The sequence below is a fragment of the Amblyomma americanum genome, chromosome 3 (genome assembly GCF_052857255.1).
Source record: "Amblyomma americanum isolate KBUSLIRL-KWMA chromosome 3, ASM5285725v1, whole genome shotgun sequence".
Classification (NCBI taxonomy): domain Eukaryota; kingdom Metazoa; phylum Arthropoda; class Arachnida; order Ixodida; family Ixodidae; genus Amblyomma; species Amblyomma americanum.
In genome coordinates, this window is record NC_135499.1 from 112,936,684 (window position 1) to 112,960,571 (window position 23,888).

At 47.1% G+C, this 23,888-nt stretch overlaps 1 protein-coding gene across 1 annotated transcript in view; it reads right to left on the bottom strand.

Annotated features, from left to right (window-relative positions):
- LOC144124018 (uncharacterized) overlaps positions 1-22,938 on the bottom strand; it is a 42,189-nt gene extending 19,251 nt beyond the window's left edge. Inside the window, exons 1-5 of the mRNA XM_077656698.1 lie at positions 22,846-22,938; positions 20,871-21,209; positions 14,729-14,897; positions 7,544-7,630; positions 3,927-4,153 (exon numbers count right to left, since the gene is read on the bottom strand). Coding sequence (XP_077512824.1) covers positions 3,927-4,153; positions 7,544-7,630; positions 14,729-14,897; positions 20,871-21,209; positions 22,846-22,938 — 915 coding nt within the window. The remainder of the gene's footprint in view (positions 1-3,926; positions 4,154-7,543; positions 7,631-14,728; positions 14,898-20,870; positions 21,210-22,845) is intronic.
- Positions 22,939-23,888: the final 950 nt, after the last annotated feature.

Genomic DNA, 23,888 nt, shown 5'->3' on the forward strand with positions numbered 1-23,888 from the left:
AGGTGGTACAGGGGTGCGGCAATCTTTGAAAAGTCGGCGATGAAGCGGCGGTAATATGCGCACAGACCCAAAAAACGTTGCACACTTTTCTTTGTTGCAGGAACAGGAAAGTTGGCGACGGCAGCAGTTTTCTCGGGGTCGGGCTTAACGCCATCGGCACTCACGAGGTGACCGAGAAACTTCAACTCTTTGTACCCAAAGTGGCACTTCTCGGGCTTTAGCATTAAGTCGGCCGATCGGAGGGCATCTAATACTGTCCTCAGGCGTTCAAGGTGTTCGGCAAAGGTTTCGGAAAATACGACGACATCATCGAGATAAACCAAACAAGTTTGCCATTTTAGTCCAGCGAGAACGGTATCCATCATCCGCTGGAAAGTTGCCGGCGCTGAACATAGCCCAAAAGGTAGCACTTTAAATTCGTACAGTCCGTCGGGTGTCACGAACGCCGTTTTTTCGCGGTCCCGCTCGTCGACCTCTATCTGCCAGTACCCACTCTTTAAATCAATGGAGGAGAAGTACTGGGCGCGACGAAGTCTGTCGAGCGAGTCGTCGATACGAGGCAGCGGGTAGACGTCTTTTTTGGTGATGTTGTTCAGTTTCCGATAATCCACGCAGAAGCGGAGTGTCCCATCCTTTTTCTTCACCAGCACGACAGGTGAAGACCAGGGGCTGCTGGAAGGTTGAATGATTCCATCTGAAAGCATCTCCTTCACCTGCGTTTGGATCGCCTCACGCTCCTTCGGTGAGATACGGTACGGCTGCTGATGGATGGGGCGGGCATCGTCGGGCGTAATGATGCGGTGCTTGAGAAGAGCCGTTTGCCGGACTTTCGACGAAGCGAAACAGGAGGAGTATTCAAGTAGGAGGGCACGTAGTTCTCGCTGTTGAGTCACCGAAAGGTCCGGGCTGATGTCAAGGGATGGGCGCACAGGTCTAACAGCTTCGAACGCGAAACATTCAGAAACCTCCGCTAAGGGGTCGGCGAATGCGATGGCAGTAGCACGAAAAAGGTGCCGGGGCTCGCTAGAGAAGTTAGTCACCAGGAGCTCAGAGCAGCCGTCGCGGAGATGGATGAGACCTCGCGCTGAGCAGATGCCGTGGGTGAGCAAAAGGGACAGGTTGCCCTCTGCGACCGCTGTCCCTTCACGTAGTCCGTCGCAGTGAACACTCACAAAAACGCTGGCGCGTGGCGGAATCCAAACGCTCTCGGCGGATATTCTAAGGGCGGCGCGGCGTGAACAGTCCTCGGAGTAAACATCAGCTTTCTCGGTAGAAAATGTGACAGTGCGCTTTCGGAGAAAATCAACGCCAAGGATACAGTCACGGGAGCAGTTCGGTAGAACTAGGCAGCTGACAACAAATGTGGAGCTGCGAATTTGGACTCTTGCTGTGCATAGGCCAAGCGGAGTTACGACATGTCCGCCAGCCGTGCGAATCTGCGTGCCGGACCATGGTGTCATTACTTTTTTAAGAAGCGCCGCTAGCTTTCCGCTTAAAATCGAGAAATCAGCGCCAGTGTCCACCAAAGCACTAACCTTATAGCCATCGAGAAGCACGGGTATATCCAACGAGAATCGATCGCCGAGTTCAGGTACTGCAGTCGTTGCCTTTAAATCGCGGTCGGTCGCTGTTCGCGTTGTCGGGGGGTCTTGTTCGTATCGATTGCCAGCGGCCTCGCCCCCTGAGGTCGCTCTCTTTAGTTTTCCCGGCGGGGACTTGGCGACCGTCTCTGCGCCATCCAGGAGGAGCTTTGGGGCTGTGGCGAAGGTCGGCGTGGTGATGGAGACCGAGACTGCCGCTGGGGAATTGTCGCCATGCGCTGCTGGGCTACGTAGTCCTCGATCTCCCGGGGTCGTTGACCTCTTGGTGGACGGGGCATGTCGATAGGGAACCCCTGCAGCCCAAGCTGTCGATACGGGCACTGGCGATACAGATGACCGGGTTCCCCGCAGTGAAAGCAGAGACGCCGCCGATCCGGAGCACGCCACAGGTCCGTCTTCCGCTGGGGTGATCGTCGATTGTCGATGTAGTACGTGTCGGGGTGTGCGGAAAACAGCGAGCCTTGATTGGACGGAGGAAACTGCGCCGAAGAGGGCGCAGGACGTTGCAAGGCTTCAGCGTACGTTGGACGACGGCACTCCGTTGGTAAAGGCGGCGGGTCAACGGACGGGAACGAAGGTCTCAAGGCTTGAACCTCTTCGCGGACCAGGCTAGCGAGAGAGCCGGCCGTCGGCAGGGGAGCACCGAAAAGCGCCTGGAGCTCTTCGCGCACAACGGAGCGGATCAGGTCGCGGAGAAGACCAGGGTTAGCCCCGAAGGCAGGAAGCGGCTCTGTAAGTGAAGCGGCGAGTACCGGCCGGTCGTAGGTGGTAGACCGCCGCAAGAGCATCTTCTCCATCGTGACCGCCTCCGAGAGAAACTCAGCAACAGTCCCAGGTGGACTGCGCACGAGGCCAGCGAAAAGTTGCTCTTTAACGCCGCGCATGAGATGGCGCACCTTTTTATCTTCGGGCATGGCCGGGTCAGCTCGCCGGAAGAGCCGAGTCATATCCTCCACGTACATGCTTACAGTCTCATTCGGCATCTGAATGCGAGACTGCAAAGCCCGTTCAGCCCGTTCTCGACGATCCGTGCTGGTGTAGGTCTCCAGCAGGCGTCGGCGGAACTCGTGCCATGATGTTAGGGCGTCTTCTCGGTTTTCGTACCAGGTACGTGCACCATCCTCGAGACTAAAGAAGACGTTTCGAAGTTTAGCGGCGTCGTCCCACTGGTTGAATGAGGCCACGCGTTCAAACTCGAGAAGCCAGTCCTCTACGTCTTCGAGCTGACTGCCGTGGAATGGTTTGGGCAGTCGCGGATTCTGCAAGGTGTAGTAGGCAGCAGCTGGCATGACAGGTCGATGTGTGGGTGCTCTGGCAAAGATCCCTGTATATGTCTCATACTCCTCCGGATACCCTGGGCTCCAGTCCTTCGCTAGTGGACACCCCCGTGCACCGTGCTAGCCGGAGAAATCAAGGCCTACCTCCCGAACACGGGCTTTTGGAGTCTACCCAGCACCTCCACCAAAATATGTAACGGAAAACAGGGAGACAGGTCGCTAACCAGCAGAATACAGCAAGCAGCCAGCCAGCCAGCGCGAGACACTTCAACGTCTTCGAAGACACTTCAGCGCCACCTGAGAACACCAGGTGGCAATATATATATATATATATATATATATATATATATATATATATATATATATATATATATATATATATATATATATATATATATATATATATATATATATAGTTGCGAAAACATGAGATACTTGACTGCTTAAAATAATATACACCGAAGTATACGCTTCGTTTAAGGAAACATTTTTATTTTACTCGACATTTCGATCGGAGGACCGATCTTTTTCCTTCGATCGAAACGTCGAGTAAGATAAAAATGTTTCCTTAAACGAAGCGTATACTTCGATATATATATATATATATATATAATGTTACGAACGTAGGTTGCGTTGGCTCCGCAGAATAAAGATTTAAGAGAAGTGGGCACTTCTACAAAGACACATTTATTTCCGCGGTCGAAACGTTGATCAATATAAATAAATGTATCTTTGTAGAAGTGCCCACTTCTCTCATATATATATTATATATATATATATATATATATATATATATATATATATATATATATATATATATATATATATATATATATATATATATATATATATATATATATATATATATATATATATATATATAGTGCGTGTGTATGTATGTGTAACGGCTGCATCAGAAAGTGATGATGTATAGTAGGCCGGCTACACGATGTTATGAGGAATTGAGGAATGTAATGTTAGTTTGGGCCTGCAAGTGCTTAGCATTCAAACAAGAACTAATGAATTGATACCTCCTTTGCAAGATTACCTCTGTTCCCGTATGTTTACGGGCATTGTTGAATGCGACCGAGCAGTGCTGCTTGAACCCAATCATACTGCGGAGCAGGTGCCAGGCGACAAGCTTGCGCATAGCGAACCGCTTGCTCGGGCGAAGTAGGACGTTTGCCACCATCATGGCTTCGGTGATGGTGTTGATATCCATGCTGGCATCGTAGGCGCCTCCAGTGTGTTTGCGGATAATGGCCAGCCAGTAGTCTGCAAAACAATGACAGCAGTTTTTAGACTACCTTCGCATTCACTTTTCCACTTTCAGTAACTTTCGTAAATGTGTCAGATGCATAGCAATGCTTGAGGAGGTCATTTCCTGTTTGAGAAACAGAAATAGCAGCGTGGTAATTTTTCACTACATTATGCTGGTATCACCGCTTTAACGCAGCTATGTAATTGCCTCTCCATCTCCTCCTTCAATCGCGACTCTCTAGGCTGAGCAGATGAAAGTGAGAATGATCACTTATGTTTCACCTGTGGTACTCTATAAATATTTGACCACACCGGTGGCTCCGCATATACACACAGCTATTTCTTGCGGCCACTTCACAGAGGATAGCAGAAGAGGGCACCGCTTGGAAGAGTCTGGCAGGCGCACTACCGGCGTTATTCATCATGATTTTAAAAGGCGTCATGTCTGTACACCCCGTAAGTACTTCACAAGTGGTCTCTTCCCAGACAAGAAGCACCTATGGAGAGCAGATGCACACACATCCAAGAACACAGTGGAGCATATCTATAACATTTTATAAGAACTCTCCCAACTTTCTCGCGAATACACAAAATTTAGCCCATATAACATGACGGCATTGCCATCCTAACAGACCACGGTTACTTTCAAAATCCGCAGTACACATGCCTCCGCGGCATACGGTAGTGAGAGCGGTCTGCTTCGAGTAGTGTAAGAGAAGTTGATGACTTACGAAGCGCAGCACTGAAGGCTATGAACACGGCCCACTAGAAGTTGCCTCTGCACCTACACCTCCATCTCTCCTGCGCTCCTTTTGTCTGAGCACGGAAGGCACCCGCTTAATTTCATGTTATATCACGTGGTAGTGCAGATGACACGCCTCATGGTGACGTTAATAGAGACCACCTTCGTGCCACTCGTAGCAAGGCTGATGGAACGGCTCGTTCAAGTATTCTATGATGTAGTAGCCTATCTTTCTGCACTGGAATGCAGTCAGGTCGACCCCCTCTCATCCCATCCCCTCCCGTTTAATATACTCAGGGCACCTCTTGCGGCTGAAATATTCTTCGTTCTCTTCTGGACCCCATTAACATTAAAGTACAGAACCCGCGGGCACTCATGCTCATCTGATCTACCTATCTGGGCACAGAGGCGTACCTTCGTTACCTTCTAGGGCGTTATATTAGCCCAGCACATATTAACATTTGTTATGATTGCCACGGCCGTCCAAACGTATACCTGGATGCTCCGTTCCCAGTGGAGATATTGACGCAGGCCACCCTTGCCTTAACGCGGAACACGGTACATGGCCATTATAAATTACGAACAAAACACTGCGAAACCTTGATTCCCGAACTCTGCAGACCCTTACACCTACTTCAATCAAGTGTGAGACATGGGACAGCGAGCAGATCAGAACCACGCCGATACCCCTGTGAACCCAAAGAGCCGCACAGGTCCCAGCTGTTCTATCGAAAAGTTACAATGATTTAATTAACATCATACGTCGGCAAGCTCATTGAGAGCGTACTCCTAGGTCTCGTTCATCCTTGCCTGGAAGACGCGGGCGTTTTCTCCCCACCATGGTCGGCTCTAACCCCAAACCGTCTGCGCAGGACGACTTCCTACAGCTTGAGGAAGACTTCCTGCCGACACGATTGCCCTTACCGCACACGTGATCCTTGGCATCAACAACAAGGAAGCTTTCGAAAATGTCAGTCACTCGCTCACTTCGACAACTTGGCCTGCACCAAAAGCGGCCACCAAGTGTACACCTACATTTGCAGCCTCCTACAAGACCAAACAGCCACCGTTGGTCACGGCACCCTTTGCTCCCCGATATTTAGTCTTCCAAACAGAGGCACCCCACAGTGCTTGATATTGCCCCCACGAGTTTCAACCTGGTCCTCTGTAAACTCCCTCCTCTCCTCTCAGCCATTCCTGTCCCGCACTCGCTCTTGCCGATGACCTCACAATCTGGGCAATGCCTGGCTACTAGGGTTACCAACAAGATGCCCTGCAAGCGCCCATAGTTGTTACCTAGCGCTAACTTGCCAGGGGCAGCCTTCGGTGCTTAGCCACAAAGTCTAAACTCCCTGTTCTGCAACATTCAGCAAGTGCCAGGAACTCCTGGACGCGTCCAGGAGTTCATACACAGAATGGGAGGCACGAGCGTTCGATTTTAAGGTGAGGCTCAGCACGTGGAGTGAGAGCATTGGAGTTCTCGATGAGACTCCTGGATGCATCCATGTCCAGGAGACATGGACGAATCACCTCCAGTATACATGGGCTCATTGAACGTGACATCATAAGTTTTATATATGACCTCATTAAAGCCGCCTCACTTATGAAGCTCCCTGGATTCCCTTAAAACGAAAGGAATCAACTGGACTGCCCTCTTCGAGAAGCTCATAAGCAAGTCCTCGGTTTACAGCTGCACATGTCTACGCAGCGATATCTGGCTATAGAGGTCCACAACACTTTTCCGGAGCAGTCAGAAGTGCACTTGATCAAGCAAACGAGAACGTCTTGATCGCAATCCAACCGAGCGAGTCCTACGCATTTGCCTCGGCCTTCCTATTTTCAGGCGCTGCAGAGTCTCCCTTGCCTGTACCGCACCCAAATTCAAATTGCTCCCCTTGCCGGCGTCATGCTACCCTCTATTCATTCGGTAGGTGGCGCTGCTCGCGCTCGCGACATTCAGAACCATTACGGAAACGACGACTCGATCCGAGATTGCAGGCAGTGCTAATATCGATGAAATATAATCGCAACTTCAGTGGCCCCCCACGTACCACACACGCTCCATTGTCCTTACTGCGTCCATGCTCACTCCTGACGTCACTGGTGCTGAGGAGAGCGGCGTAGCTTTTGCAAATCCCTCTCGCACTGCGTATGCTAGCATCATTACAGACTATCAAGCATTCTTTAGGCCCTTCCAAACGGGTTGCTTCATTGACCGCACACTCAACTTCCTTCACCGTCACCTGAACCCCAATACCCAAATGAAACTCCGATGAGCACCGGAACATGATCTGGTGACCGATAACCACGAGGCGCGCCAGCTTGCACACGAATGCATTAAGCAGGCAGCCTGTTGGGTGACGCCTCAGTAGGCCCAGACCTCCATCCTTATTTCCCTTCGCACTCCTGACGCCCTTCATTATCATGCCCTGAAGAATGACTAACCCTCCAAGGGTTCACGTCAGCTGTGCTGAGGCTGCGGCATGCTGCCAGCAACAAGCAGGTGTCTGCTCCAACTTCGTCGCAATTGCACTGCTTCTCGTCGTCTCAATTCTCTCCCATTACACCGTGGCTAGAATCATACATTCCTGATTGTGTTCTATTCCTAATGTACTTGCCGCAAAATTGTGCGCCGAAAGAAGCACAAGGCTTTTTAAACTCACCGCGTGATTGGCCGGTCACTTGTGCGACTTTCTCAAAGCTCCATTGTGTGAAATTAGTTTTTGCTGCACCACTGTATGCTTGGTGAACTGAAAAGAAATGTTCAAAACAAAATGTTGAAAAAAACGTTGTTGTCCGCACACAACCAGTTCTAGTTGTGTGCATTTTTCCTCTTCTCCCTGGTCTTTTTTTTGGCTGGTTTTTTTCGCCTAACTGTGTACCAACTGGCCCAGATCTCAACTCTTGCAAAACACTGTCTCGTTTGGGATGCAGAAATAAAGAAGGAAAAGGGGCACGAACCTAGTTTTTGTGAGAAAACCCGAAATTTTGAAACATACCTCGTTTATTCAACAGTGTGTCACTGCGTGCGACACGAAGCTAGTGTTTTAAGAACGCGCACGGCGAAGCTTCTGTGACCTCCCGGTCACCGTACCTGAGCCATAAGCACAGCTGTGGTGAAGAATTCTGGGTGAGCGATTTACTTTCTTCCGGGAGTGCTGATGTGCCAGGACTAAAACTGCAACCTTCAATTTGCAACGTTGTCAAAAAGGAAATGCAAACGGCATTTGTAGCTATCATGCAGACTAATGATACTTTATTTTAGTTAGTGATCACATGCGTACTGAGCCCTTTCAATACGTTTATTGCTTCGGCAATCAGAAGGACAATGCAAAAAGAGCACCTGTCTCTGAAAACTTCTTGCCTGTGCCTCAAGCACAATTGCTCAGCAAGCATAACATAGCTGACCATTTATAGTATGAAAAATGTAATCTTATAAGCCTGTTTCAAGACCTCTAATATAACATATGCAACTGACTCACGACCAATATTCACCATTTGAATGCCAGGCTGCACTTAGGGCTTTAATTTTTCAAATATTTGTGCGATGAAGCTACTTTCAAGGATAATATTCCGACATGCGTTGTACCTCTGATAACTTCGCGATGTACGCAAGTGCAGCGAAGGGTTAAGAAGTCGTGTGCCTTTCGGGGTCTCTCTCACCAGCCACGAAGACATAAGTATGCGACAGGTATTGCTTCAACAGCGCATATTTTTGTCCTTTGGCAGCTCATGGACACAGGAGGACATCTGCAACCACTGTCTTCTTACAGCCGTAATCGGAGAGCCAGTACAAGGAGTGCAACGGGTCGCTAATTGTGCCTGGAACCGCTATGATCGCCATAAGTTTATTTCGAACTTAAAAGTTTAGCGAAAGTTGAGTAGCAAAATCAAGCCCTTTTAATACAGCAGAAAAGAAACGTGTTGTGTTCAATGCGATATCTCGAAGAATGCACCAACGGTAACTCGTTTCGTGACGCGCATAAATTTATACAAGCGAATTAGAGCTAGACCTGTGGTGGCGACTTCCACATCGATTACTTTTGCTTCCATCAAGACCCGCCATGGGCACATCACGCAAGGGGTGGTATGAAGAATAAAAGAAAGTGACAATGCCTCATATTGTCCACATGCACTCTAAAAAAGTTGCCTTTTCAGTGAGTGATGGCGAGAAAGAGATGACAACAATATGACTGTGAAGGGCGTTCCAGTCGTTAGCGAAACGTGGAAAGGAGGTCGCTGCAAAGTAACTAATTGGGCAAGTGGGCGGAAAAAATGATGCCAGTGGCCTCTGCGGTGAATTGTGTATTGTTCTGAAGTATATCAGACACCAGAAAACTTGTACACAGAAAGGGTACTTAAGCGGGAACGAAGAATAACAGGTTGGACAGCTCAGCTACTTGGTGCATTATTACAATACTGCAGCAAAGAAGCAACAAAATATAAAGAAAGAAAACAGAGCCAATAATCCGGCCTTATCTTTTTACTTATTTACAAATACTGCTGTCTCATACGAGAAACATAATGGGAGTGGGTACACCTTTTAGTGAACGCATTGGCCGAAGAATGAGACGCGGGGAACGATGGCAAAGAAATGATTTAATGGCCGCTGACCTAGCGCGAGTGCATCGTCCCGCGCCTCTGCCATCTTCGTCTTGTTCGTGATAATATAAATAAGTCCAAAAGCAAATGTGGAATGGTCATGTCATATTTACAGAAAAAAATGAAAGAATCCCGCTCCGACTTTGGATTGCTTCGACATCGTTAGTGAGATTGACATCACACAGATCTCATATGTTGGACGCGGATTCTACACAGATCGAACGAGCGATTTAAGAAAAAGCAGTCTTGCAAGAAGTAGGGAGACAAGGGAAGGAAAGTGTTGTTCGTTCCGACATACATGATGGAAGCCAACAGTCACCTAAACCTGGGAGCATAGGGAACGTCTGTTTTTATTTGTGTTTTTCATCAATTGGAGGATAATGAAAGAAGAAGAAAAAACCACTACATGCCGCCAGTGGGATCCGAGCCCATGACCTTCGAATTTCACGTGGTTTCGAAACCCGCCGGTGGCATGTGGCTGTTTTTTCTACTGCTTTTATTATTCTCCAATTCATGAAAACCGCAAACTAAAAAAAGGAAAAGGAAATTCATACCCTGCTGTGGAATTTCTATGGCGGCGAAATTGTAGAGGCCCATGTACTGTGCGATGTTAGCACGCTAGAACCCCAGGTGGCCGAAGTTTTCGGGGGTTTTCACTACGGCCTCTCTCATAGCCTGAGTCGCTTTGGGAGGTTAAACCCCCCTAAACCAAAACAAATCCTATGCTCCTTTGTTTCGCCGACTTATGGCTTCCACCATGCATGGCGTAACGAGCACCTGTTTCTATTCCCCTGTTTGTAGAATAGTTTAAAGAGGGCCTCGAATCTGACAGTCTTTTTGCCATATGTAGCATGATAGAGTTCTCGCACAGCTTCCACTCTCACCATTGGATCACGTTCCAATGTGGCACTCGCAGTAACACAGGACGTGCTACGTTTGCCGCTATGAACGAAGGTGGCGCTGGTGAACACCCTCACGGTTCGGTTATACTACTCAACACCCCTGAAAGCATAAGAGTGGACAGCCATCTCTGTATCTCAGTTGGTAGAACACCGCACGCGAAATTCGGAGGTCGTGGGCTCAGGTCCTACCAGCGGTATGTGGTTTTTCTTATGCTTTTGTTATTCTCCCATTAATGAAAACCACAAATTAAAGAAGTGAAAGGAAAGACATCCCCTATGCTGCTTTATTTTCGGTGACCGTTCGCTTCAGTCAATATATTGGGGGAGGTGTAGAAATAGCAGTTGTTTCTTAGTTGATATCACGTCAGCAACACACGCGTTCCACGTTAGGTCGCTAGGTGATGTGTTGGCCAAGATTTGAAAGATGATAAGATGGTGTGGACTCAAAGTTTCCGTATGTTACTCTTGCACTGAGAGGCATGAGTTTTGTGAATAGTGAAGGAGGCAACCTTGTACTTGCTTCGGTTGCACTGCAAGTTTTAGAATTCGGCGAACTGAAAGGGATGGAACGTGTGATGGTTTCAGGGGAAGCACGTGGTATTTTGTGATCGCATTTTAAATGGTGGGGCCATCGCCGACTAAAGCCAACGTGGCGCTGAGGTTTCTATGCACTGCGCAGGGCCAGGTAGGAGGCGCAGAATGACGTCGTCTTGGAGAGGCGGTACATTTCCAAGACAGAAACACTTGCTCGAAAAAAAAAAAGGACAGATGCCATTGCACGTGAATGCTGCGGAGCGTTGCACGGCGGAATTCAACACGACGCGGCCAAGACAGGTAGATCTAAATCTCACTCACTATGACATCATAGCTAAGCTTCTCCGCAAAACGCTATGCAAAAAGGAGAAGCCTGCGTATCACTAAAAATTTAATTGGCTATTACGTCACTATATTAAACCCTAGTACAAAATCTTTAAAAGCGACACCTAAAAGCTACACGCATACGAATTCTTGAATGTCGTCTGATTCTCCGAAAAAGCACTTCAGTTTTCATTTAAGGGTCATGAGTAAGTTTTTGCGTTTCACGGTCAGATGAGTCAATACTGGTCGGTAGATCACGCAGTCATCCGCAAACATACGGGTAAATACATACAGCAGCAGTTCGTAGACATATACAAAAACCAAAATAGTGGCAATAAAAAAGCCTTTTGAGATATTTGATGTCTCAGCAGATATGTGCTAAGACAGGGTATTTGCGATTTTTATTGACAGTGATTACACCATTTTGCAATTCAGAAGAAGAGTTTTGTGCTGAACATTCGTTCATAGGCTACCATGTAATTCGATAATGAACAAGGCTAGCCCCGTTTGGCAAGAATACCCCTCTCAAGTACTGTGGTTGCCCGTGCGAAAAAAAAATCTTAACTCCTAAGAGGTGCATAATGTAAGGGTGTACGACGTTTTCTAAAAGTCTGCAGGGTATGCCGGTCTGGGTCATGAGACACTAGAGGAAAGGAAGTTTTATTTCCTGATTTATAAAAGGGAACAACGTTACCAAATTGCCGAACTTTTCGTACAACACTGGTAGAGAGTCACTCTGAGAACAACTTCAGCAAGTACAACGAACTGTCACAATTGCTCGGTGTTTATTTCGTCGGCATCGGCTGATGAAGAAAGTTTCATTGTTTTAATTAAAAAATTCGATTTGAAGATAAAGTTATTACCCGCAATAGAGATGTGATATGAGTAGAACGCACCCATGACGTCAGTCAGGCTCTTGTGTAAAACTGACGAAAATGCGACGTTCCGTATAGGAGCCCGCTTTACCTCAAGTGTGAGCGAGAGCGATTGCGCGTTGGTGTCCGACTAATAACTTCCTAAAAGTACTTCAATTTATCGCACAGAATGCGCTGCAGGTCGCGGTTAAAATGTAAATATCGTCCGTTGCTGATGGCAGTTCGGTACACTTTTTCTCCACGCTAGTGTTTTTCTCACGCATCGAAAATTATTTTCAGCAGCACAGCTCAGAAACGCCAGTTATTTTTATTTTCGGGTCGTTTTAGAGTCTCGAACAACTAAGGCTTTAAGCTTTTATTAATATAGTAGGTTATTGTATGTGCACATTTTTGGGTTAGTTCATGTGAATTGTGCCTAAGTATAAACCAAATCTCGGTAACGGATTTCCAGTTGAAATTATAGACAACGATTGTGAAGCAGTTGCCTAATTAGTGATTAATAGCGTCAATAACCTCTCTCGTACAAGGTGATTGTTTTGTTGCATGTTTAGTGGCGTTCAGCGCAAAAGCAAAACTCCGTTCGAACAAATTTGTGGTGCCTATTTTCCTGTAAGTATGTATAGATGATAAGGTCTGTAGGTAAGTAGTTTCTATCAGGTTTCTAATTTTTCTTGTTTTCCTGCGGTGCATGTTGTGTTTGTTACCAGCTGATTAACGTGAAATGTAAAAAATCCAAATAATCTTTTGATTCTGTGTTTCCATGATGTAAATTTATTTGACTTTGCCAATCGATTTCTGTAATGTTAAATCATTGGCGAGTAGAATATATGCATTAGGGTACGAATTTTAAACTGATGTGTGCTTTTAACCTTGCAATCTCAATTTGGATTACCGTGTGGAGGTTATCAAGGCATGCCCACCCCTCCTGAATGTGTTGAAAATAGGCGTTAGTATTGCGTAGTTAGACGAGATGTTGATTGTTTAAAACGATAACTCCGGGCTTACAGCTATCAGTCAGCCGCCCCTGTAGAATAAGCGCAGTCATTTGAAAAGAGGAAAAAAAATTAAAGTCAGCAATAACTGCGGTGTTAATGATGTCCTCAATAAGCCTGTTGGAGCTTATTACTGTTGCATGTCGCGACTGTGCTAGAAATGAGTGCTCGTTTCAGCATGAAACTCCGTACAGGTTACAGATAATAAATGGTAATGGCTTTGTAAGGCATGGGGATGTTTAGTATTTTTTTTTTAGATCAGACGACCGTTATGAGGCTTGTTATACAATGTGGGATGCGTTGCTGTACACGGAGGGCTTTGAACCAATGAACAACGCCCTGTATCCCGGAAAAAAGGGCGCAGTTTTGGATTTTCCGACTGCTACCAGCGATATTGGACAGAGCGAGAAAAGCGCTCATAGATGCTTTAAGATGTAGATTTAATTTACGGCAATTTGATAAAACCTTCTCTCTGGTTTTGTGGAACATGAATTTAACCGTCCTCGGGCGACTATGGTGAGTAATAAGATGTGAGGGTTCTTTTTTTATTTAGGACCGATTGTCACCGTTCAGGTGACCTTAGTACTAATAAGGTCATTCATCATTCCTCACTAGTGACGAATGATGATTTGTTCGGTATGTCCCCAAGTTTGTGACCAATCAGCGTGATGAAGGTCGTGGAATACTAAATTAATTCGTCGCGAATAGTTTCCGGCGTCGCCTTAATGTAGTTCGAATGCTGAGAACAAGCAGGTTGTCTGGTTGGTGTTAGTTCGGAGATATTCATGGCTTGCACTGAGGATTATAAGGTATTTGTTCTCATTCTGCAATTAGGCCATTCTATTCCCTAAATTGGAAATAAATCGCTGCACTGTTCGGCGAGCTTATTAGTGACCTGCGTAATGGCGCTGCTAGCAAGCCCACCATGTGTTGTTGGCAATTTTTTTTTGTTTTGAAAACATCATGGGAATGCCTACAGCGCTACCGCTTCTCGTAAGGCACGTCCTCACCCGCGATCACTTACACTGCCTCTGCACGCATGCAGAGCCTCGTGCGCAGCGAATCCTCCGTCGTCATCGGCTGGAACACACGGCCCAAGGCAGCCGCCAAATGACTACGAACGTTTCGCGGACTAACCACGTAGCTGGGAGGTGAGACACACCCGACACGCAGCAGGCTGAGCGCAGCGAGTGCGAGCTAGAGAGGCTGGCTGCAAACGCGCAGTCCTAAAACACCACATTTTAGAGAATAAAACTGACGTTTACGCCATGCAGTGTAATGCAGGAGACTCATGAGGCTGCAGCATCGCCTCTCCACGCTGGTGACGCTTCACGCTTGATTCGCAGCATAGCGCGAGTCACGAGCATCCGCGCTGTGCTGAACTCAAAGTGAGTGCATTTTTGCGCGGTGGTTATTAGTACTTACAAAGAAAGACAAAAATAACTTTCGGTATGCTCATGCGTCGCGGCAGCATATAAAGTAAATGCTATACAACTTGGAAACCACAATGCAGACGACGTAGCAGTGATCATCTGCACAATAAAGTGCGCAATCGAAATTAGGTTTTTCTTTACACACGGCTGTGAAAACTGGAGCGACACGGGCACGCGGCTACGCACCTTCCTTTTCCGCAGCAATCAAATCGTTTACGAGCTGGCTTTTCTTATTTGTGTCAAATCCCGGTACGAAGCCTTCGAGACATGTCGTGTAATACGATGTCCAGTTGGCGTCCGGTATTAAGGCCCATCGGTGGAGCATGTATTCCTCCATGCTTTCATCAACGCCCACCTGCGAAAGTGCAAGACAGTTTTTGCGCTTTCAAAGGTCACATTACGGGCGTTATGCTTTCAATGGCATTCGCGCAGCCTCCTGGGAAATTTAACGCACCCATATTGAGTAGCAATGGTCTGCTTATGCCCTTTTAGGCGAAGCATAAAAGAACGAAAGGCAATAATGCGACATTAAAAATCACCTATCGCCATATGCACAGTGCTCAAAATTGGCGTTCCCGGATTTTTCAAAAATTAACGGCGAGTTGAACACGAGAGCTGTTTTGGCACTCACTTTTGCGGCAACACGGAGAGAAAGTGAAAGGAATCTAATTTTCGATTTCAACCTCCTAATTAACTATACACAATTCCTCAACTTTTGTGCCACTGCCACTTGCGTACGTATTTATATTGGGGTTTTATGGGTCATCGAATTACCGCGCCACTAAAAATAGAATTTTCCTAAGATATCGGCCTCCTAATATTTTTGCTCGACTTGGCTAAATGTGCACAAAAGTCGATGACGATCGTCCCAAACTTTATCTCGGTAGGACATGGCGCTACTTATCGCGCTTTCGCTGCCAATGGTGCACAATGAAAGCTGAACCTGATAACAGCTCACCTTTCTCTTGCGACTATGACACACCACGCGCCCTCTCCGCATTCACCACTTCGTGCTATCGACATGAAGAAACGCTCGACGCAACAGCTACGTCACACCATGGAGGACTTCCGGGTGGATTACCATCGCCTTGAATGCTCAATTAATAATAATAATAATAATAATAATAATAATTGGTTTTTTGGGGAAAGGAAATGCGCAGTATCTGTCTCATATATCGTTGGACACCTGAACCGCGCCGTAAGGGAAGGGATAAAGGAGGGAGTGAAATAATAATAATAATATTAATAATAATAATTGGTTTTGGGGGGAAAGGAAATGGCGCAGTATCTGTCTCATATATCGTTGGACACCTGAACCGCGCAGTAAGGGAAGGGATAAGGGAGGGAGTTAAAGAAGAAAGGAAGAAAGAGGTGCCGTAGTGGAGGGCTCCGGAATAATTTCGACCACCTGGGGATCTTTAACGTGCACTGATATCGCACAGCACGTTAAAGATCCCCAGGTGGTCGAAATTATTCCGGAGCCCTCCACTACGGCACCCCAATTCTTCCTTTCTTCTTTCACTCCCTCCTTTATCCCTTCCCTTACGGCGCGGTTCAGGTGTCCGACGATATATGAGACAGATACTGCGCCATTTCTTTTCCCCCCAAAAAATTAGGTGGGCTCACTTTTTGGACGCATATTTCTGAAACAAGCTTCTGCTATAGGAGTACTCTACCAGGCGTAGTTTTCTAAACATGGGACCGCCTCTAAAATACTAATATAAAAGTGCAGGCTTCTTACAGTAGCTACATTGTTAAATTACCAATATATGATAATTAGGAAGTTAACGGGGACAACCATCCTACCACTTGATACCTTATACCTTTATACCTTATACGCAGCATAACCTGCGCGTGAATGCCGATTTCGCGAACTGCTCATCGTATACATTTTTAAAATACCAGCGAAGTGTCAGTTTGAACATTCTGTACAATGCACTCAAACGGTTCGTTTGGCTGGCTTCTGAGGTTTAAGGTCCTCAAACAGGATATGGGCCATGCTGTAAAGGAAAGCTCCAGAATACAACGTAACCAAATGACGATACAATTGAGCAAAATAAGAGCGAAATGAACCCTACGGATGACACGCCATTGCTCGAGAGACCTACAGACAAGTGCCAAACAATAGGCTGAATACTTAAAAAAAATAGCGGCCAATGCTTATTACATTATGAAGGGGGTCGGATGCTTGGGTTGAAACCGAAACACACCGATAAAAGCACGCCGAATTGACCTTTTTGAATTCTAACCGGAAGAGGCCGATGCCCAATATATGTACGCACAGAGAGCAGTCTATGGTGAGTGTGAGCTTTTTTCGACTGCCCAGCAGTGCGAGGAGACTGTGGGATCGCTACTTAAACACGAGCATACGCATGGGAAGACTTGGGGGCTCTATTTGCCCGCCAAGCACAGTCTACTGGTGGAACGCCATTTACTCGCACGCATGTGGTTTTTAAGAGCGTTAGCTCTTACCACGTTTCGAGATTTCGTGGGGTCTGCTACCACCTGGAGATCACAGTGCCATACGTGGCAGAGACTAGAAAACAGCACATCTCGTGTTGAGACGTGTAACGCCATCTACAATAGCATTGTAGATACAACTGCCTGTCGCGTGCCAATGATGACGTCACTGTCCAATATGGTGGATAGAGGTTGAACTATGTGTGTATGACGACAGGGGACGAAATGGCGGCATAGTTCCGGTTTCTCAAATCCAAGATGCCGGTCATTAAAATTTGTGGTACAATTATATCCCTCTGCCGTCTCCCCCTCCCCCCAAAATATCATATAACGGTAGGAAAACTCTCCCATTACGGGACCGCTATGTGTGCATGCATTCGTTCGGCTATATATACTCCGACAACAAGGGGCATCCATCCGGGGACAGTTGGGTACCGAATATGGTAAATAGAACCCTATGGGCGGTGGTATAGAAATCGAACCACAAATAAATTGTAGGTAAACATTGTATACATGCAATTACTAATTGAAGTGTTACCATATCGCAACGCAAGCCGAATTCTAGGCCCAACTTGCCCCCCCCCCCCCCCCCAAACGAAGCAAATTCCGTTTGGGACGTATCTTGAGTGGGTGTAACTCGACAACGGGTAGACGTGCATCGTAATTTCTCTGATAGATGGCGCTAGGCGTCAATCGCTCCGCTAGGCGGCGTGCTTGCACGCGTAGCCGAGCATGGTGGCAATCCACCCCGTTTTAAAAGGTCCCGTACATTTCGTTTCTCGAGAGGAGCGGCGCGTTCTTCGCTTTCTTCGTCTAGTAAGCCGAACAGCTAATGCTCGTTACTTCAACGTCGTCCAGACGGTGCCGGCCTTCTTTTTGTTCGCTCACCTATGGCCATTACATGCCTGACAAGGTTTTCCCTTGCAAGTAATGACCCTAACAGCGCTTTTAACCGCAACAAGCAATCGTTAACACAAAAACACACATATGTACAGAAAAATTGTCGCGGACAGTGTTAGGCTTTAAAGGGCATCTTAGTTGTAAAGAGGTGCAACTGAATAAGAAAAAAATTAGCTGCGGTTTGACTACTGCTGAACACTGTTAGAGAGCGAAAGCTCAAGTGTATCGGGCAACTAGACGCGGCTTGGCTTCTGTAACGTTGAGTGCGTTCCGTACAATGGATAGGCAGCGCGCCTACCCTGCCACCCTCGCAGGTAGCTGTTAAATTAATGATTGATCGCGAGACGTTGGTCAGCCAGTGAAAGCTGCACCCTATATATTCCCCCAGACTGACGTCACAGCGGCAGTTTCCATCGCGCGACATCACGTGATTGTCACGCGACTATTCTACCGCCTTCTGCCGGCGAATAGAAAGGTCACGGGTGAAGCGGTGCGACACCATGGTGGAACATATGGTAAGGCCTATAACCGCACTTGACCTCTGGCTCACTTGAAGACCAACCGGCAACGCACGGCAAAATCGGCTTTACCTAGACTAGCGAAGCCTAGGTAGTCTAAGTAAAGCAGATTTTACCGTGCGTTTCCGGTTGATCTTGGTACCCTGCGCAAACCGGGACCTTTCTGCGGTCGGCCCAAGGTGCGAACGAAGGCTGGAATGCATGTCGCACAAGCAGTCTCATTTAACGTTGGTACAGGATTTCGCGTCTTTGGTCGGCAGAATTTTTTTTAAGGTGGAGGGGGAGAGCCAAACCAACTATTATGACACGCTGAAGGCACCAACTAAGGTCAAAATTGTGGTGCATCTCATTCGTGTTCCATTCCGAAAAAAATTCACTTCAGAGAATTTTCGGTTTAAAATTCTCCAAAAGGGAAAGTAAAATCAGGACGAATTACGAGAAAACTTTATGAATAACCAGTGCAATTAGGAAAATTTTTTGCTAAACATGATGATGGCGTCCAGACCCAGGCGCAAATTAACCCGGCCACAAACGGAATATAAAAGAAAAAGTGAAAAACTGCGCAACAGTTTTCTCTCTAGACAGGGAACCTTTCCTTTCCTTACAGTCGGTTGCGAGACTTCTTAAATTGCGGTATTTGCTGCCGTTACAACCATGCAAAAGTTTCACGCCTCCCCTCTTTTCAAGAAATTTTCGAAAAAAGTTGAGAATTCAATGCAGCGATTAGCAGAGAGCACCACTGTTCCGCCATCAGCCCTCACCCAAGAGCCTTTGAGGTATCTGTAATAAAAAAAAAGATCTCGCCTATAGGCAATGTGCAGTGCTCAGGCGGCGCTGCAGCTGTTTCACTGCGCGCCTAAAAACTGCTGCCGTTAGCCGCCTAGGTCGCAATAAACGCGGGACTCCATTCTCAAGGTTTAGAAATGCGCGTTTGGCTGATAACGTTTCTTGCCTACAGATGCTCTCGAAGTAGTCCAGTTAGCTGACGCACGCCACATGTTGCTTTTACAACATGTTGCTTTTACAAGCCCACATGTGCAGGCAGGTGGCGTGAAAAAATACTATGGATGCACCCAAAAACTGTTTGCTCGTCTAGCTAGGCTGTGTGTTACGGTGCTGTGATCGACATGGTAAACTTCACCTCAGGCTGCCCATAACACATTTGCACTGTCTTTGGTTCACGGCTCGACAACTTTCTAGCGTTAAATATGCACTACGACTGAATATAATGACCTTAATCTATAGATTACTGCAATATACCAGAAAACGCGCTTTTACTGAAAGCGGAGTACCGCAGCGGTGGCGTAGAGGTTTTAGCATCCGCCTCGAATGCGGTAGGTGCGGGGTTCGATCCCCAGTGCCGCTGGGTACCCACCGGTGATACAATGGGTACAAGCTGTACCCTGCCAGGTGCACGGCTTCTTTCGGGGGAAGTTCTTGGAAAATGGGTCTCTGACCCGACCTTGTGCAATGAAAACTACCTTGTGCCATGACGATCCTTGGCCAAAGCTGCCCTTGCGCCATAAAAATTCATCTTTATCATCATTACTGAAAACGAAGCACCTGCATACGCTGGTCTTTTTTGTGCACAAGGTTCTATTGTGACTAGTAGCTGGCGCCCTCATGCGTCCGTCGGCTATTATCCGTGGATATGAGTTGAGGCACAGGGCAAAAAGCAGAGGCTTATGAGCATGAATTGGACTGGAGAACTGCGTGAGGAAGTCGAGAAACGAAGGTGATTTCTCTCGCATCGCCGTCACAAATTGGACATGAGCGTGAAGTGAAATGGGTTTATTTCTAAGGCCTTCTGGGACGCCTGTGACAACTCATGTCGTTTCTTGGTGCCAGCGGTGCTTGGTGGGATGTATCTGCGCAAAAGAGCGGTGACGGTGCCGATTGCGGCCTTCGAGAGAAGAACGCCATAGCTGCGCATACCTGATCCGCGAGCACTCCGCGAGTAAGCTGTTATGGTTCACCAAACTAGCCGCGATATGTCTAAGAAGCAAAGGCGAAAAAGTACCTACTTTTGTGAAGATACACTGCACTGGTATTGCATGAGCACGCATATTCAGTTAAGTTCTGCCGCTGTTTATAGCAACGGCGCCAACCAACCCTTCCTCTCCAACACTATGTGCCGGTCAAGCGGGGAAAGTGACGTCACATTCACCGCGGCGTGGTTGCAACCACTGCACTCGGTAAAGGAGCAAGATTTACGCACCAAGATACACGCCAAGAAAGCAGCACTTTGATGTAGACTAAAGGCATAAGGGTCCTTGCGCTGAGATATCGATCTACGTCAAAGCGCCACATAAGTCGAAATGACTCAGATCAGAAGCCCTATACTGAGGCGTGCCTCAGAGCACTCAACATTTTCGATTCTAAAGATGTGCCTGACCGCACCGCGACGACGATGCGTGGAGCATGTCAGCGCTGAAGGCTTCAGTACTCACCCTAAGAACTGAAGGCCAGGACGGCTCGTCGGCAATGTCGAAATCGCGTTGCGCCCTGAGGATGCAGTGGACGCCGAAGTGGAGGGAAAGATTCAGCACTCTATCCAGCGGATCTTCGTTGAGGTCGTCTTTCATCGAACCGAGGTCGAGATTGAACTGGGCCGCGAACTGGCGCACCGTGTCCACGCCCTCCTCAGGACTCGACACGTAGCTGTGGCAGGCAGCGTGGAGGTCAACGTCGCTACGGCGACGCTGCCTGTGAGCTCGCTTATCTCGATCCACGCCGTGATTGGCCCTGCTGTGGCCAGACGCTCCGTGGTCACCGTCTTTGTGCCCGGCCTGGACATAAGTGGAGGAAAGTCATTTGGTTTCCCGAAGGGCCATCGGACGCGTAGCTGAAATAATTCCCTCCGCTACCCTTGAGAGCGAAATATGTGTATTATGCGTTGGGAAGCAACTCGAACTGCTTTTATTCCTGCCCCAGTGCGAACGCTCAGAAAATGTACAGCAGCTATAAAACAATGCATCCACACAGACAAAAACGCTGCACAACGATGTATCGTCCTGTTAGCAGGGTGAACATGATACGGCTTGGCACCGTTAAATCGAAGGATAGCTGGTAACGTGCAAGACAGGAAAAAAAACTACACTCTTGAAGATTCATAAAGAAAATGGGGAATTGAGGTTTTTAATACGGAGCAAAGACGGCCACAATCTGAAGCCATGAAAGAAAGCAGCTATGAGGGGATTTTTTCACCATAATCGTCATTTATGTCAATAATATGTCTACTTTACACAAGTAAATGTTTGGCCAATAGCTAATGCTTTTTGAAACAATTTTCGCACGTATAGTCTAGAGTGAAAACAGTAAGCCTGCAAAATCTTTCGTGTAACTGTAGAGTACACACGCTAAAGAACGAGATAAGTGCAGAATAAAGCGTTGAACCTCACCTCTGGTAAAGAAAGGCACCTGCGACGGCTTTATTGGGACAAGCTGCCCTTGCGCCGTTAAAAATTTATTAAGATATGATATAACATCAGAGAAAGAGAACTGAAACGATGCATACCCTAATGATCGCCGTAATTTCTCATTACTCTCTGCTCATACTATAGCGCGCATCTCGGTTTTCACTGCATTGATGCCGTAACAAACATAACGAAGTTTTGCGGCAGTGTTTCATTCCAAATTAGATCACATTGCAAAATAGAACCTGCGATAAAAACGACACAGCCGTGCACCGTATGGCTGAGGTGTGCAGGTGGTGAACGCTCTCAAAGTTGCTGGACAGTTACAACGGTTAGCTTCGAACTTATAAAGACTGAAAGCAGCTGCTGAAACCGCGGTGCATAAATATGCCCCAGCGCCATCGGGTAAAATGCCGCAGAGGACTCACGATGACTTTGGTGCGGTTGCCACCAGAACTATGCTACCGTTTATTCCGTTCTATACCAAATCATTTTCGACTTAAATGATTAACGGTACAGTTTCTCTAAAATAAACACTAAACAATAACAAATATACTCTTACTGTATGCATACGTCGATTTCAATATGGCTTCGCCTTTTTACATACGACCTGTCCTGGAAGAATGTTGTCAATTTTTTTTAAGCCTGCGTCCTAAAGCGTGCCCTGAAAGGCTGGTTATGCGGTTATTAAATTCGGTTTCTTAAAAGCCACATTTCAACCAATATTTTTCGATGTCATCAGTGAAGCATTTTTCTCCATGTCACGCCTAGAAGCAACAAAACGTAGGAATGATTCAATATCATTTATTGAAGATGAATGACTGCCAAGGTTTGTACGAATTTTACATTTTGTGTATTTTTGGTGTTATAAGAAACGAAACAATAGGAATTAAAAACTAATGCGGTATTACCGCACTCCCAATGGGTCTAGAGGCATACAGCAATCAACTTTCAAGTGACCTTGGGGAGCGGCGAGTGGCTGTGGCATGCCTGACTAAACACTACCTACCTGCATGACCCTGGCAAGCTGCACGCTGGGCAGAGCGGAGCGGGTGCAGACAAACGCGTTGGTCTCCCAGCAAGGGTCCACCTGGTTGCTCATCATGGAGAGCAGCCACCTGCTTTGAGCCTGGCACGCGGAGGTCTCGCACGTTGGCGTCCACCGGTACAGATCCGGCTCCGGCCACTCGTGCAACCATGGATCCGTGGAGTGGAGCACCTGCGTACCCTTGCTCGTCTACATTTGTCCTCATGTCAATGGCCTTCTGGGCTGAACAATGAGTAGAGACAAAAATAAGCGCTTCCTTATATGTAGAGATCAATGTACATTTTTTTAATTATCTATGAACTTGATGTGTTTGTAGAGTGTAGCAGCAACGTAAATGCGATCTTTTAGTACCTAGACCTGTTTCTAAAATACGACGATAACTTGCCTTGTTGTGTCCTGTGTTAGTGGAAACACATCAGACCCTTGGTTTCACATTGCACTGAGAGCCATTTCGCACAAATAGCAGCTTTCAAACCGTTCCCAGAGAAAAACAAGGTCCCCGGGTAACATTATTAGGTCACATGCATGAGCTCGCATCTCTGTCTCACTCGCTTTCTCTTCCTCTCCGCCTCCGACTGCGCGATTGCTTGCTCTTTGTCGCCGCCGCTTGCACAACCTATAGCGATGGGCCTCTGTCAGGAGAGACAGATTCTTGCTCCTCACCATTGCGAATGCATCAATGCCGCCTGCACGCTGAGCCGTCACGGCGAATGCCCAATTCAATGCTTCCTTATCCTTCTGGTCAGTGATGATCGATTCGCAAAATTTCTACTTTTCAAGGGAGTTTTCTGCGTAAATTTAGATTTACAAGAATAGAGGTGCACAGCGCCGCGTGTGTTCCCTCCTGTCAGGGACCGCATCCTCTGCGCTGTTTTAAGATTTAAAATTAGGTGCAAAAGAAAAAAAACTAATCTTGACGAGCTTTCAGGAAATTGTTGCAATTGGCCGAGAAATGATGTTTTTTTTTCTTGGTGGGGGGGGGGGGGGTATAAGAGTTTCTCGCC